This window comes from Plectropomus leopardus, chromosome 16 (genome assembly GCF_008729295.1).
Source record: "Plectropomus leopardus isolate mb chromosome 16, YSFRI_Pleo_2.0, whole genome shotgun sequence".
In the NCBI taxonomy this organism is placed as follows: domain Eukaryota; kingdom Metazoa; phylum Chordata; class Actinopteri; order Perciformes; family Serranidae; genus Plectropomus; species Plectropomus leopardus.
Window position 1 is genome coordinate 1001104 of NC_056478.1, and position 13418 is coordinate 1014521.

A 13418-nucleotide genomic window follows, 5' to 3' on the forward strand; every position below is an offset into this window, starting at 1 on the left:
CGTTGCTGTTGTCATGGTAACAGCTGACGTCTCCATGCAGGAAACAGCCTTTCAAAGTAAAAGTCTTTAGATCAAACGATCAGTTCTTCCACCGGATTTGCTGAAAGAGGAAAAAAGACATGAGTCATCAGGTCACATGATGAAGATGATGAAGATGAATCCTCCTCCTCCTCCTACTCACCTGGTTATTTAGCAGCTCGTCGATCTTCCTCTCCTCCGCCGACCCTCGCTCCACTTTACCCCGGTATCCTAGCAACTGCTGCCTGTCCTTCAGGTCCCGGTATGTCTGATTGGCCAGAGACACACAGTCACTGTGACTTTACATCATCAATACCATATTATCCAATCAGAGGGCAGAATTATTGTAAACAGGCTCACATTGATGACAATGTCATGACATTTATGTTTCTGGGCCAAAGAGATCCTCAGCTCAGCATCATCGACCAGCGCCACGTAGTCCTGCAGCACCTGTGAGTCATTTAACATACCTGTCAGTCAATTAACACACCTTATTATTACACCATTATTACACACCTGTAAGTCAGTGAGTACATCTGTAAACCAATTAATACACCTGTAAATCAGTGCACAACTGTAAATTAATTAATACACCTGTCAGTCCAATATCACACTTGCCAGCCAATTAACACACCTCTAAATTAATTAATACTCCCATCAGTCAATTAACACACCTGTAAATTAATTAATACACCTGTCAGTCAATTAAAACACCTTTCAGTCAATGAAAACGCCTGTAAATCAATTTAAACACCTGACAACATCTGTTCTAATTTTAATTGGTTGTGATGTCCTTTTCGCCCCGCCCACCTCACCTGTGTGGGGGCAGAGTTTTTCTGCAGGATGTCAACGACTCGTTGGAAGCTGAGCGGTGATTTCTTCCTGGTGAAGCCGAGCCAGTTCCTGCTGGTGAACAGAGCGTCAACATCCGACCACGCCTTCAGCTTTGCTCGCGCCGCCAACGCCGTCACAAAGTACTGCTTCTCCGAAATCTGAGGTCAAAGGTCAATGAAATCAGAGGCCGAGGACACAAAGTTCACCCGTAATACAATTCAACACCTTCTCACCTTGAAGGTCTGACGGATGTTCAGCGGGCTGCTGTAGGTTCCCTGCAGACAAAGATTAGGTTAGAGTGATCCTGATAGACGGATAAGGTTCAGTTAATCTGGTTTATCTAATGTGGTCCAAATAATCTGGTTCAACTGATCCATTTCAATTTATCTGGTGATACTCATCTGGTTAAACTAATCTGATTCATCTAATCAACTGATCTAGTTCAACTAATCTGTTTCATCTAATTTGGTTTAACTAATAGTTTAACTAATCTGGTTTAACTCAGACTAGCCTCACTTTAGTTTAGTTAAATTAAGTTAAAGTTTAGATAAACATAGTCTTATTAAACTCAATCTGGTTTGGTTAAACTTAATCTGGTTTGGTTAAACTCAGTCTGGTTTAATTAAACACAGTCTAGTTTAGTTAAACTCAGTCTAGTTCAGTTAAACTTAATCTGGTTTATTAAACTCAGTTTTCTGTTAAACCCAGTATAGTTTTGTTAACCTAATTTTGTTTTGGTTAAACTCGGTCTGGATTAATTAACCTCAGTCTAGTTTATAAAACTGAGTCTGATTTAGACAAACTCAGTCTTTAGTTAACTCAGTCTGGTTTAGTTAAGCTGAGTCTAGTTTACAAAACTCAGTCTGGTTTAGACAAACTTAGTCTTTAGTTAAACTCAGTCTTTTATTAAGCTCAGTCTAGTTTAGTTAAACTCAGTCTGGTATAGTTAAGCTTGGTCTAGTTTAGTTAAACTCAGTCTTTAGTTAAACTGACCTCGGACTCGGGGTAGTGGTAGAAGCAGCAGTAGTACAGTGTGGTGATCAGAGGCATGTTGAGGATCGAAGCTCTTCTGGGAAACTTCTGGAAGATTTCCACCTTCCCCCCGCGCTCCGCCTGCCGGTCGGTTGCCTGGCAACAAGGCAAAGGGACTGGGATTAGACTGGAGAACAGTGGGACGGCTTATTCTGGGACACTGGGATAAGTGGAATGTAAGACAAGAGGTTCAGACTGACCTCGATGATGATCTGTCTCTCCAGCAGAGTGTAGTGATCCTGAACGTGAGCCGAGTCCTCCGGAGAAAACGGAAGACTGGAAACAAACAACGGGTCACAGTAAGTAAACCCCACCAGGTCACAGTATTAGTACATGAGTCACAGCGAGTAAACTCCACCAGGTCACAGTATTTGTACACAAGTCACAGAGAGTGAACTCCACCAAGTCACAGTATTAGTACACCAGTCACAGCGAGTAAAGTCCATCAGGTTGCAGGACTCACTCACCTGAGGCAGCTCTTCAGGAAGTCCCGCCTCTTGTTTTCATCTGCAATGCTCAGGTGTTCTTTATACTGCAGCAGCTGTTGCCATGGAAACAGACAGGAAATGATGTCAGCTCCTTGTTGGTCTGATCTGTACCTCTGATGTGTTCTGCAGGTGTGTTAATGTGTGTGTGAACGTACCGCTGCGTCCTCCGTCCTTCCCAGAGCTCTGAGGACGACAGCAAGAGAACAAAATGTCAGGTAAATATTAGGAGTGGGAATCACAGGGGTAATAATAATATCATACTATCACGATACGATAATGTCGCTATGCATTATCACAATACTGTGCTATCACAACACAGTACTAACACGATATGATACTATCAAGATATGATACCATTTAGATTCGATACTATCACGATATTATACTATCACAATATTATACTATCATGATACCATATTCTCACAATACAGTACTATCGTGATTTGTGTTCCACAATAACAATCCTATCGCAATGCTCATACCATTCTATCACAATAAGATATTACCATGGTATGATCATGATATTTGGCTCATGATACACTACTATGACGCTGCTTGTCCCACTTTAATGATACTATCACAATATGATCATGATATGTAGTCAACAATATGATGCTATCACAATATGGTACTACCACGTCACAATACTATAACAACACGAAACTATCACCCAATAATACTATCACATTACAATACGACTGTGATGAAATACTATCATAATAAGTTACTATCATGATATTTGGCCAACGCTACAAAACTATTGTGATACTTGGCCTGAAATATGATACTATCACAACATGGTACTGTCATAATACAATACTTTAATGACATGATACTATCCTGACACAATACAATCACAATAAGATATTACCATAAGATCACGATATTTGGCCCACAATAACAATACCATTACAATACTTGTCCCACAATAATAGTACTATCACGATACTTGGTCCGCAATACAATACTATCATGAAACGATACTGCCCAATATGATACTATAACAATACAACACTATGAAAATACACTACTATTAGAAAATGATACTATCATGATACAATCACATTATTTGGACAACAATATGATACTGTCACCGTACTTGGTCCAAAATATGATACTAATGTGGCATGGTACGATTACAACACGATACCATTACGATGCCATACTATCATGATACTATACCATTACAATACAATGCTCATCACTCATCACAATACCATGATAACGATACTTTCACAATACAATCATGATATTTGGTCACGATGCTATCATGATATTGCGATTCTGTGATAGCTGATATATTGTTATAATGTTGTTGCCCCTGATTATCTGTTTGTGGTAAATTCTACAAACACGTGTGGACTGTTGTGTTTTCTGACACTGAGATTTTAAACCCTGCAGCGAAACACGTCACGTGCAGTAGTCCCGCCGGAAACACTGACTGAGGCGTCGTCTGTTACGAGGTTTTGGTAGTGGTGCTCCAGTGTGCAGGAGGTCTGCAGAGTCAGGTACCTGAGCAGCTCCAGCAGCAGTCTCTGGTCTCTGGTCTCAGTCAGGTACTGGATGAAATGTCTCAGAGCCGTCTGCCTGGACTCCAGCTCCCGAAACAAAACCTCTGAACACAGACACACCAAGAGTCAAAAACACCAGGTGACCAGTCTAACTGATCCAGGACCCGTCTGACTAATTCAGGACCAGGTCTGATTGATCCAGGACCAGGTCTGACTGATCCATGACCAGGTTTGACTGATCCAGGACCAGGTCTCACTTATCCAGGACCACTCTGACTGATCCAGAACGAGGTCTGAGTGATCCAGGGCCAGATCTTACCTTTACTTAGAGTCCTCTTCAGGTAGATTAACACCTGAAAGTAAAGCGTGTTGTCAGACGTGTTGTTGATAAAGTTTACATCATGTTGTTGTTGTCGGGTAGATTGTAAATAAAGTTACAGCAGTGATGACGTTTCCATCATGAGCTCTGACGGCGAAATCCAGCAGCAGCAGTTTGTCCTGAAGAGACCGAAACTTCTCCAGAGTCACAACCTGAAACACAGTACAAGTAAACTGAAGTACTACACTCTGATCATACTACACTGAAAGTACACACTGACACTCAGACAGATGGACAAAAAGACACACAGTGGGACAGGTGAACAGAGAGACAGGTGTGTTACCTTTCCCTGCTGCATCCTCTGGACCGTCTCCTCAGGCGACCAATCGCTGACATAATCCTGACATCACATGATGACATCATCATTAGGTCACTAGAAAATAAATCTGAATGGCGGCTTCACAGTTTAAAATCAGATTATCAATCTCTAATCAGAGTATCAGATTTAATCAGATTATCAGGCTTCAAATGTATTACCTTGTATTCAGATTTGGGTTTTCGAAGTTCTGGAGCGTAGAGTCTGACAGAGGAGTCACTGAACGCTACGACACAAAAATATCAACATAAGTCCAACTTACTCACTGACTGACTCAAACTGACTCACTGACTGACTCACTGACTGACTCCCTCATTCATACAGAGTGTTGGTCAGACTTACTTTCAGTGAATGACTGGAAGTTTCCTCCTTTAGTTTTTCCTGAAGAGAAAAAAAAGTTTGTTTCCGTTCACGAGTCACCACCTGTCTGTCCACCTGACTGTCCACCTGTCTGTCCAGCTGTCTGTCCACCTGTCTCACCTCTCTGTCCACATGTCTCACCTTTGAACAGGGAGCTCAGAGAGTATCCTGAATGACTCCTGCTGATGGTCGTTGTCTCCGTGGTGATTTTGGGGAAGGCGGGCTCTCTGTCTGTCCTCTGACTGGATGCTGCCGTCTCATTGACCGACCAGGAGATACCTGAGGAGACACAGGACAATGATCCACACGCTGCAGCCAATCACAGCTCAGAGATCTCCACAGGTGAACAATGATGTCTTACTCCCGACGGGCTCTCCGCTCCAGCTGACCTTCTCCACCTCGTCTTCGTCATCGTCATCCTCCACAAACTGCCGGATACTGTTTACCGCCTGCTTTGACTCCTTCAACTGTCAACAACACACCTGAAGGTCACACAGGTGCACCTGGAGATCACGCAGGTACACTGACACGCCTAGAGATCACACAGTTACACCGACACCTGGAGGTCACACAGGTGCACTGACACACCTGGAGGTCACACAGGTGCACCGACACACCTGATGGTCGCACAGGTGCACTGACACACCTGGAGGTCACACAGGTGCACTGACACACCTGATGGTCACACAGGTGCACTGACACACCTGGAGGTCACACAGGTGCACTGACACACTGGAGGTCACACAGGTGCACTGACACACCTGATGGTCACACAGGTGCACTGACACACCTGGAGGTCACACAGGTGCACTGACACACCTGTCGTCACACAGGTGCACTGACACACCTGATGGTCGCACAGGTGCACTGACACACCTGATGGTCGCACAGGTGCACTGACACACCTGGAGGTCACACAGGTGCACCGACACACCTCTTGGTGTGCAGGTTGGGGTCTTACCCTGCTTAACTCGTCGTCATCATCGTCGAAGGTGAAGGCTTTAAACTTGGAGGTGTTCCAGTAATCCTCCTCGTCCGCTTTAAATTTCATCATCTGGACACATGACACAAACTTTATTTAAACTGTCCACAAAAACGGGAACAATAAAGACACATTTATATACCCGTTACTTTTTTTCCACCTGTCCACCAGGTGTCCTCTAGGTATTGTGTGTATTTATTGTGTATTTTGTGTGTATTTTGTGGAGGTTTCTGTTGGTCTGAACACGGATAAGATTACTGATCTTGATGATATGAAAAGGTAGATTGTGATTGTGTTTGTTTGTGTGTGTGTGTGTGTGTATTATTTTGTGTATTGTATGTGTATTTTGTGTGTATTCTCTGTGAATGTGAGTGTATGCTGTGTGTTTTTGTGTGTATTTTATGCATGTACTTTGAGTCTTTTCTTTGTGTATTCAGTGTGTTTTCTGTGTGTATTTTGCATGCATACTGTATGTGTAATTGCTGTTTGTATGTGTTTTTGTGTGTATTTTCTGTGTATTCTGCGTGTATTTTGTGCGTTTTTGTGTATATATTCTGCGTGTATTCTCTGTATATTTGTGTATATTTTGTATATTTTGTGTCTGTATGACAGCCGGAAGCTGGTTAGCATGCTAGCAGGCTAACAGAAACGTCAGTGTTTAAACCGGATTTAACGGTTTGGTGCACGTTGACAAACCGCGAGAACAGTGACGTCAGAGTACGCGGACACATACCGTTTGTATCGATCAGAGAATTATCGGTTTTAAAACTGACAGTCGATCAGAATCGATCAGCTGTTTTTACCTTCAGCTGCAGCTGCTCCTCTTCTTCTCTGACGGAGGCTTCAGAGTTTCCGGTCGCGCGGGGGCTGCTGGGAGTTGTAGTGATACGGAGCTGAAAACAGCTGAATTGACAAAAGCACCGATTTTTTAAAAAAGTTTAAGTTTAATATAAACAAACGTTTTGATCAAGTACAAATGAAAACAGAAAAATCTTTGATCTTTTAATAAGAATAAATAAAAGATCATTTTTATCAAAGATACATGTGAATGACATTTAAATTAAAATGAAAAAAAACCTTTTATATATTACTTTTATATTATTGTATAAAAAAAAAAAAACCAATCTGACAAATACATAAAACATATTTTATGGATCTGAGAGGTTTTAGTATTGTGTCTCATTTTTTTTTTATTGTTATTATTATTATTATTAGTAGTAGTAGTAGTAAGTAGTAGTAGTAGTAGTAGTAAAAGGAGTAAAAGTAGTGGCAGCAGTAGTAGTGGTAGTGGTAGTAGTAGCAGTATTGTTGTTGTTGTTATTATAATTAGTAGTAGTAGTGGTAGTAGTAGTACTTTTGTTTTGTATTACCACTACTTGTTTTGCTTTTAAATCATTTTTAATTTGTCTCAAACTCTGGAAAAGTTTTATTGCTAATTGAAGCACGTAACTTTGCTGGTGGTTTTACTTTGAAAGTCTTTAGAGGAAGTGGATAAAGTGACTGTGAGTCTGGTTTTAAGTTTCACGTGAAGAGTCACAGTCACACTTTGGTTCAGAGACTCTCAGGAGACATTCACAGACACTTTGTCTGAGAAAAAGTACAGCAAATACTGCAGTAACAGTACTTCAGTAACAGTACTGCAGTATAATAATCAGTACTTCAGTCAGTGACTCTGATGGCTAAATGGGGTGAAGGAGATCCTCGATGGATCGTAGAACAGAGAGCTGATGCCACCAACGTCAACAACTGGCACTGGTCTGTGACTTTAATTATTATTATTTTATTATTATTATTATTATTATTATTATTATTATTATTATTATTATTTATTATTATTATTATTATTGTTGTTGTTGTTGATGATGATTATTTATAATATTAATAATAAGCTCAGCGGATCAGATCAGTGCTCTGACATCAGAGGAGTCCAGAAGAATCTGTGTGTGTGTGTGTGTGTGTGTGTGTGTGTGTGTGTGTGTGTGTGTGTGTGTGTGTGTTATTTTGGGACTGCAGTGTGTGTGTGTGTGTGTGTGTGTGTGTGTGTGTGTGTGTTGTGTGTGTGTGTGTGTGTTATATGATCCTCCTGCTTCAGCTGTTCAGATATTTTTAAAGGTTCTCCTTTAAGCGTCCTGATTGGACCACAGGATGTGATGTCGGTTCGGGGGGTCGGGGCGGGGGGGGGGGGGGGGGGGGGGGGGGGGGGCTGTAGCTTTACTCATGATGGCTCACCTGGCTGCTCCTCTTCCTTCTGCTCCTCCTCCTCAGGACGGAGCGGGATGTAAGCGGCTGGTCGGAGGAGCGCCTCCGGCAGCTGCTGCTGGCGGTGCGCGTGGAGGGCGCGGAGGGCTCCGCTCAGCTGACCGACGTCAACAAACTGGAGGGCGAAGCTTCGATCAACAACCGCAAAGGAAAAACTCTTCTTCTTCTACGAGTGGCAGCTGAGGGCGAGCTGGCTGGGTCGGTGACGACGTCACACATTACGTCACAAATCAATACTCACACAGACACGATCAATAACTGCTGTCCTCCGCAGGGACGTCCAGCGGCGGCGTCAAGTACAGGGGGACTGTGGACGTGTCCAACCTGTCGGACGAGAACGACGTGGACGACCTCGACGTGAGTCAGCATCTTTTTGTGTTTTGATTTTTCTTTTCTTAGAAGAAGAAAAAGTCTTAAGTTTCAAGAAAAAGATCCCCCTTTTTGGTGCAATTTTTACTGAAAGGAAAGATTTTTTTTTTCTTATAATGTTCGGCAATTTCTTTTTTAGATTTTTTTTCAGCGATTCTTCTGTAAATTTAAAAGTCTTTTACAATTTTTGGCGAAAAGATTTAGCTGAATTTTTTGTCTTTAAAATTTTTGGGTTATTTTTTAAAATAAATATATTTTGGCAATTTTATTTTTTTTGTGCAATTTTTAAGAACACGTGATTTTTCTTGTCGATTCTTTATTTCTTTTATTTTAAAATGTAAAAATGTTGCTGATTTTTTGCTTTTTAAAATTATTTTTGCTTTCGAGGGGTTTCAAGGCAAAGTTTTTTGAAAATAACCAAAAACAACTGTGATTCCGCGGTTGATCCCGTGTTAATTCCGTGTTAATTTCGGGTTGATCCCGTGTTAATTCCGTGTTAATTTCGGGTTGATCCCGTGTTAATTGCCGTGTTAATTTCGGGTTGATTTCGGGTTGATCCCGTGTTAATTTCGGGTTGATCCCGTGTTAATTCCGTGTTAATTTCGGGTTGATCCCGTGTTAATTCCGTGTTAATTTCGGGTTGATCCCGTGTTAATTTCGGGTTGATCCCGTGTTAATTCCGTGTTAATTTCGGGTTGATCCCGTGTTGATTCTGTGCAGATCTCGGTGTCTCTGTGTAAAGACCAGCCCGACACGCCGCTCCTGGGCCTAATGAGGCGGTCGGGGGTCCAAGAGGTGCGCCGGGTTCTGGGCGAGTACGTCCGCCAGCTGAAGTCAGGTATGTTACCCAGAATGCATCAGGACTGACCAATTAGGGATGATGTCGCGGTAATCCGAGTGAACTTTGATCTCACAGAGTTCAGTCAGGGTATGATTCTTCCCACCGCCGACCAGCCGAAACCGCCTCAGACCCAGACCCCCAAGACCCAGATCCAGACCAGCAGACCACAGGTACACATCCAGACCCTCAGGTGAGTCAGGTGAGGGAGTGACCTTTGACATCTTTGTGCTCTCCTACAGAAAAGCCCCGCCCCCAAGTCCTCCTCGGGCTCTGCCCCCTGCCCGGCAGGTGTTCGTATCCCGACCTGCACCTTCAGCCTGCAGGACACCTTCCAGACTACACCAGACGAGATCTACAGGACCTTCATCAGCCAGGAGGTATCAGACCAGGACAGACCAGAGCAGACCAATGCAGGATCAGGACAGACCAGGAAAGACCAGATGGACCAAACAGACCAGACAGATCAGGACAGTCCAGGAAAGACCAGATGGACCAAACAGACCAGACCAGATCAGGACAGACCAGGAGAGACATTAGAGACCAGAAAACCAGACAGACCAAGAAAGACCAGACTAGTACTGTAGTGCTTTAGTAGTACTGTATTGTTGTTCCAGTACTGTAGTGCTTTAGTAGTACTGTAGTGTTGTGGTAGTCCTGTCATGTTGTAGTAGTACTATAGTGTTGTAGCAGTGCTGTAGTGCTGTAGTAGTACTGCAGTACTTGAGGTAACGCTCTCCGTGACGGCAGTTCGTGCAGGTGTTCACGCGTTCGGCGGCGGTGGTGGACGGGCGCCATGGCGGCAGGTTCCAGATGTTGGACGGGAGCGTCAGCGGAGAGTTCACACAGCTGGTGAGGTCACAGCTGCTCGGCCAATCAGTGCTCAGTTCTCAGTCACCACGGTAACCAGACGGCTGCTCCTCCCCGCAGGTGCCGGACCGGAGGATCGAGATGAGGTGGCGGTTCAGGACGTGGCCCAGCGGTATGTCTTTCTGCGGTGATGTCATGAATGATGTGTGAGGCTGGCGTGGACAGTGTGACACGTGTGTGTCTCTCCCTCAGAGCACTACGCCGCCGTCAGGCTGGAGCTGGAGGAGCGAGGAGACGAGACGCAGCTGACCATGGAGTGCGGCGGCGTCCCTGTGGGCGAGGAGGACGCCACCCGGGAGGGCTGGAGGCGCTTCTACTTCCACGCCATCAAACAGACATTTGGATACTGAGACTCAGAGCCCTGCAGCTCGTCTGACAGGCTCACCAGGACACCTGCCCAGAGGAACCCTGTGTGTCCTCCCGGAGGACTGCCGGGTCTCTGTTTAACCTGAATTAAAGGAGCCGTCCCACACCTTTAACCTTCTGTATTTAACCCTTTGAACGCTGAGAAAATTGATTTATTTTAAAAACATGGAAAAAAGTCAACAAGCAACTAAGAAATGCTCCACAAATTGCAAGAAATCACTTTAGAAAATTATTTTTAAATATCTTTTTTCAGAGAGATATTTCTTAAAGTGTCATAGTTACAGATTACTTTTTTGACAGAATTATTATAATTTTTGAGCTTTTTTTTTAAGGTCATTTATTTCATTAATTTTTAACATTTTCTGTTTGATGTGTTTTTGTTTTTGATGGGGTGGTATTTTTTTCTTTTTACTTTTGATTTTGTTCCTCATTTCTGGGTCAGTTATTCTGAAGTTGCTCGTTACCTTCTTCGAATGTTTTCAGGTTTGAAAGGGTTAAAGCTCGATGCTCGTCAGCGGCCTCCTGTGTGTTTGTCTTCCTCTCATCAGGACCAACAGAGTGAGCCGTCCGGACAGGAAGAAAAAAAACTCCATCCATCCATTTTCTTCCGCTTATCCGGGGTCGGGTCGCGGGGGCAGCAGCCTAAGCAGGGAAACCCAGACTTCCCTCTCCCCGGCCACTTCATCCAGCTCTTCCCGGGGGACCCCGAGGCGTTCCCAGGCCAGCTGAGAGACGTAGTCTCTCCAGCGTGTCCTGGGTCTTCCCCGGGGCCTCCTACCGGTGGGACGTGCCCTGAACACCTCACCAGGGAGGCGTCCTGGAGGTATCCTAATTAGATGCCCGAGCCACCTCATCTGGCTCTTCTCAATGCGGAGGAGCAGCGGCTCTACTCCGAGCTCCTCCCGGATGACCGAGCTTCTCACCCTATCTCTAAGGGAGAGCCCAGCCACCCTACGGAGGAAACTCATTTCGGCTGCTTGTACCCGCGATCTAGTTCTTTCGGTCACTACCCAAAGCTCGTGACCATAGGTGAGGGTAGGAACGAAGATCGACCGGTAAATCGAGAGCTTTGCCTTTCGGCTCAGCTCCCTCTTCACCAAGACAGACCGGTGCAGAGTCCGCATTACTGCAGACGCCGCACCGATCCGCCTGTCGATCTCCCGTTCCATCCTTCCCTCACTCGTGAACAAGACCCCGAGGTACTTAAACTCCTCCACTTGGGGCAGGACTTCATCCCCGATCCGGAGGGGGCACGCCACCCTTTTCCGGCTGAGAACCATGGTCTCGGATTTGGAGGTGCTGATTCTCATTCCAGCCGCTTCACACTCGGCTGCGAACCGATCCAGTGAGAGCTGAAGGTCGCGGCCCGATGAAGCCAACAGGACCACATCATCTGCAAAGAGCAGAGACCTAATCCTGAGGTCACCAAACCGGACCCCCTCAACACCCTGGCTGCGCCTAGAAATTCTGTCCATAAAAGTTATGAACAGAATCGGTGACAAAGGGCAGCCCTGGCGGAGTCCAACCCTCACCGGAAACGAGTTCGACTTACTGCCGGCAATGCGGACCAAGCTCCGGCACCGGTCATACAGGGAACGGACAGCCCGTATCAGGGAGTCCGAAACCCCATATTCCCGGAGAACCCCCCACAGGACTCCCCGAGGGACACGGTCGAATGCCTTCTCCAAGTCCACAAAGCACATGTGGACTGGTTGGGCAAACTCCCAAGCACCCTCAAGGATCCTGCCAAGGGTCCAGAGCTGGTCCACAGTTCCACGACCGGGGCGAAAACCGCATTGCTCCTCCTGAATCCGGGGTTCGACTATCCGGCGGACCCTCCTCTCTAGTACCCCCGAATAGACCTTACCAGGGAGGCTGAGGAGTGTGATCCCCCTGTAGTTGGAACACACCCTCCGGTCCCCCTTCTTGAAAAGAGGGACCACCACCCCAGTCTGCCAGTCCAAGGGCACTGCCCCCGATGTCCACGCAATGTTGCAGAGTCGTGTCAGCCACGACAGCCCCACAACATCCAGGGCCTTGAGGAACTCTGGGCGGACCTCGTCCACCCCCGGGGCCCTGCCACCGAGGAGCTTTTTGACCACCTCGGTAACCTCAGCCCCAGAGATAGAGGAGCCCACCCCCGTCAACACTGTGTATGGTGGCGACGGGGCACTGCTGACCACGACTCGGGACGTTGTGGATCGGTGGCAGGAATACTGCGAAGACCTCCCCAATCCCACCGACACGCCGTCCGTCGGGGAAGCAGGGCCTGGAAAAAAAACTATTAATAATAATAATTATTATTATTATAATAACGAGCAGAATACAAGTTTGAGTTTTATTTCTACTGTCTCTTTATTCTGTCGTCGTTGCTTTTTGTTTTTTTTCGGAACATGATTTTTTTATCGATTTGTTTACAGGAACGACAAAGTTGAAATACACAAACACGTTCATTTACAAACAAAACAGGAGAGAAAAAAGAGTTAAACAGCTGGTTTTCATATTTTACAGGAATGTTTCATATTTACACAAACATCTAAAAGCTACTTTTCTTTTTACAATATAAACAACATGAAAACACGATATAAAAGCCGTTCAATCTGATCGATCGCTGATCAATTAAAAACCAATTCAGTTAAAAGTTAAACAAAATATTTTGATTTCCTCTGAATTCCATCGAATTTTTAAAAAAGCTGCTCTTTCTAATCGATGATTGTTTAACTGGTCCAAGTGATCAGTGATATTGTGTATTGATTACTGCGACATTAATCGGTCTCAGTGGGAAGCTGCCTCGGT

General features: G+C 44.9%; 1 protein-coding gene, 1 long non-coding RNA gene and 1 pseudogene across 4 annotated transcripts; 2 read left to right on the top strand and 1 right to left on the bottom strand.

Annotated features, from left to right (window-relative positions):
* On the bottom strand, positions 1-8226 carry vipas39 (VPS33B interacting protein, apical-basolateral polarity regulator, spe-39 homolog). 3 transcript variants are annotated; one of them, XM_042503486.1, is made up of 19 exons: positions 8150-8226; positions 6724-6813; positions 5900-5992; positions 5300-5405; positions 5080-5217; positions 4921-4959; positions 4740-4804; positions 4546-4602; positions 4322-4414; positions 4203-4236; positions 3885-3987; positions 2528-2555; positions 2352-2425; positions 2085-2160; positions 1846-1980; positions 1086-1127; positions 834-1010; positions 379-468; positions 1-286 (listed from the first exon to the last, which is right to left on the bottom strand). In XM_042503486.1, exons 3-19 carry the CDS (start codon positions 5990-5992, stop codon positions 128-130), a joined length of 1509 nt encoding a protein of 502 aa, XP_042359420.1. In that variant the 5' UTR covers positions 6724-6813; positions 8150-8226; the 3' UTR covers positions 1-127. The 3 variants fall into 3 exon arrangements, with proteins under 3 accessions (XP_042359420.1, XP_042359421.1, XP_042359422.1); XM_042503487.1 differs by having other exon boundaries at positions 6724-6823; positions 8150-8212; XM_042503488.1 differs by lacking the exon at positions 8150-8226 and having other exon boundaries at positions 1-100; positions 182-286; positions 6724-6837.
* LOC121955500 lies at positions 2106-3877 on the top strand. Its single transcript, XR_006106633.1, has 3 exons — positions 2106-2183; positions 2502-2587; positions 3774-3877. It is a non-coding gene; the product is annotated as an uncharacterized LOC121955500 (long non-coding RNA).
* On the top strand, positions 7467-10900 carry LOC121955498 (annotated as a pseudogene).
* Positions 10901-13418: the final 2518 nt, after the last annotated feature.

Bases quoted from the DNA above. Each gene is read 5' to 3' on its own strand.
- vipas39 (XM_042503486.1), bottom strand. From the start codon at position 5,992: ATGATGAAATTTAAAGCGGACGAGGAGGATTACTGGAACACCTCCAAG. The intron at 2,161-2,351 runs GTGAGTGAGTCC...GTTTGTTTCCAG, and splicing joins TTCCTGAAGAGCTGCCTCAG to TCTTCCGTTTTCTCCGGAGG. The intron at 1,128-1,845 runs GTCAGTTTAACT...CTTTGTCTGCAG, and splicing joins ACCACTACCCCGAGTCCGAG to GGAACCTACAGCAGCCCGCT.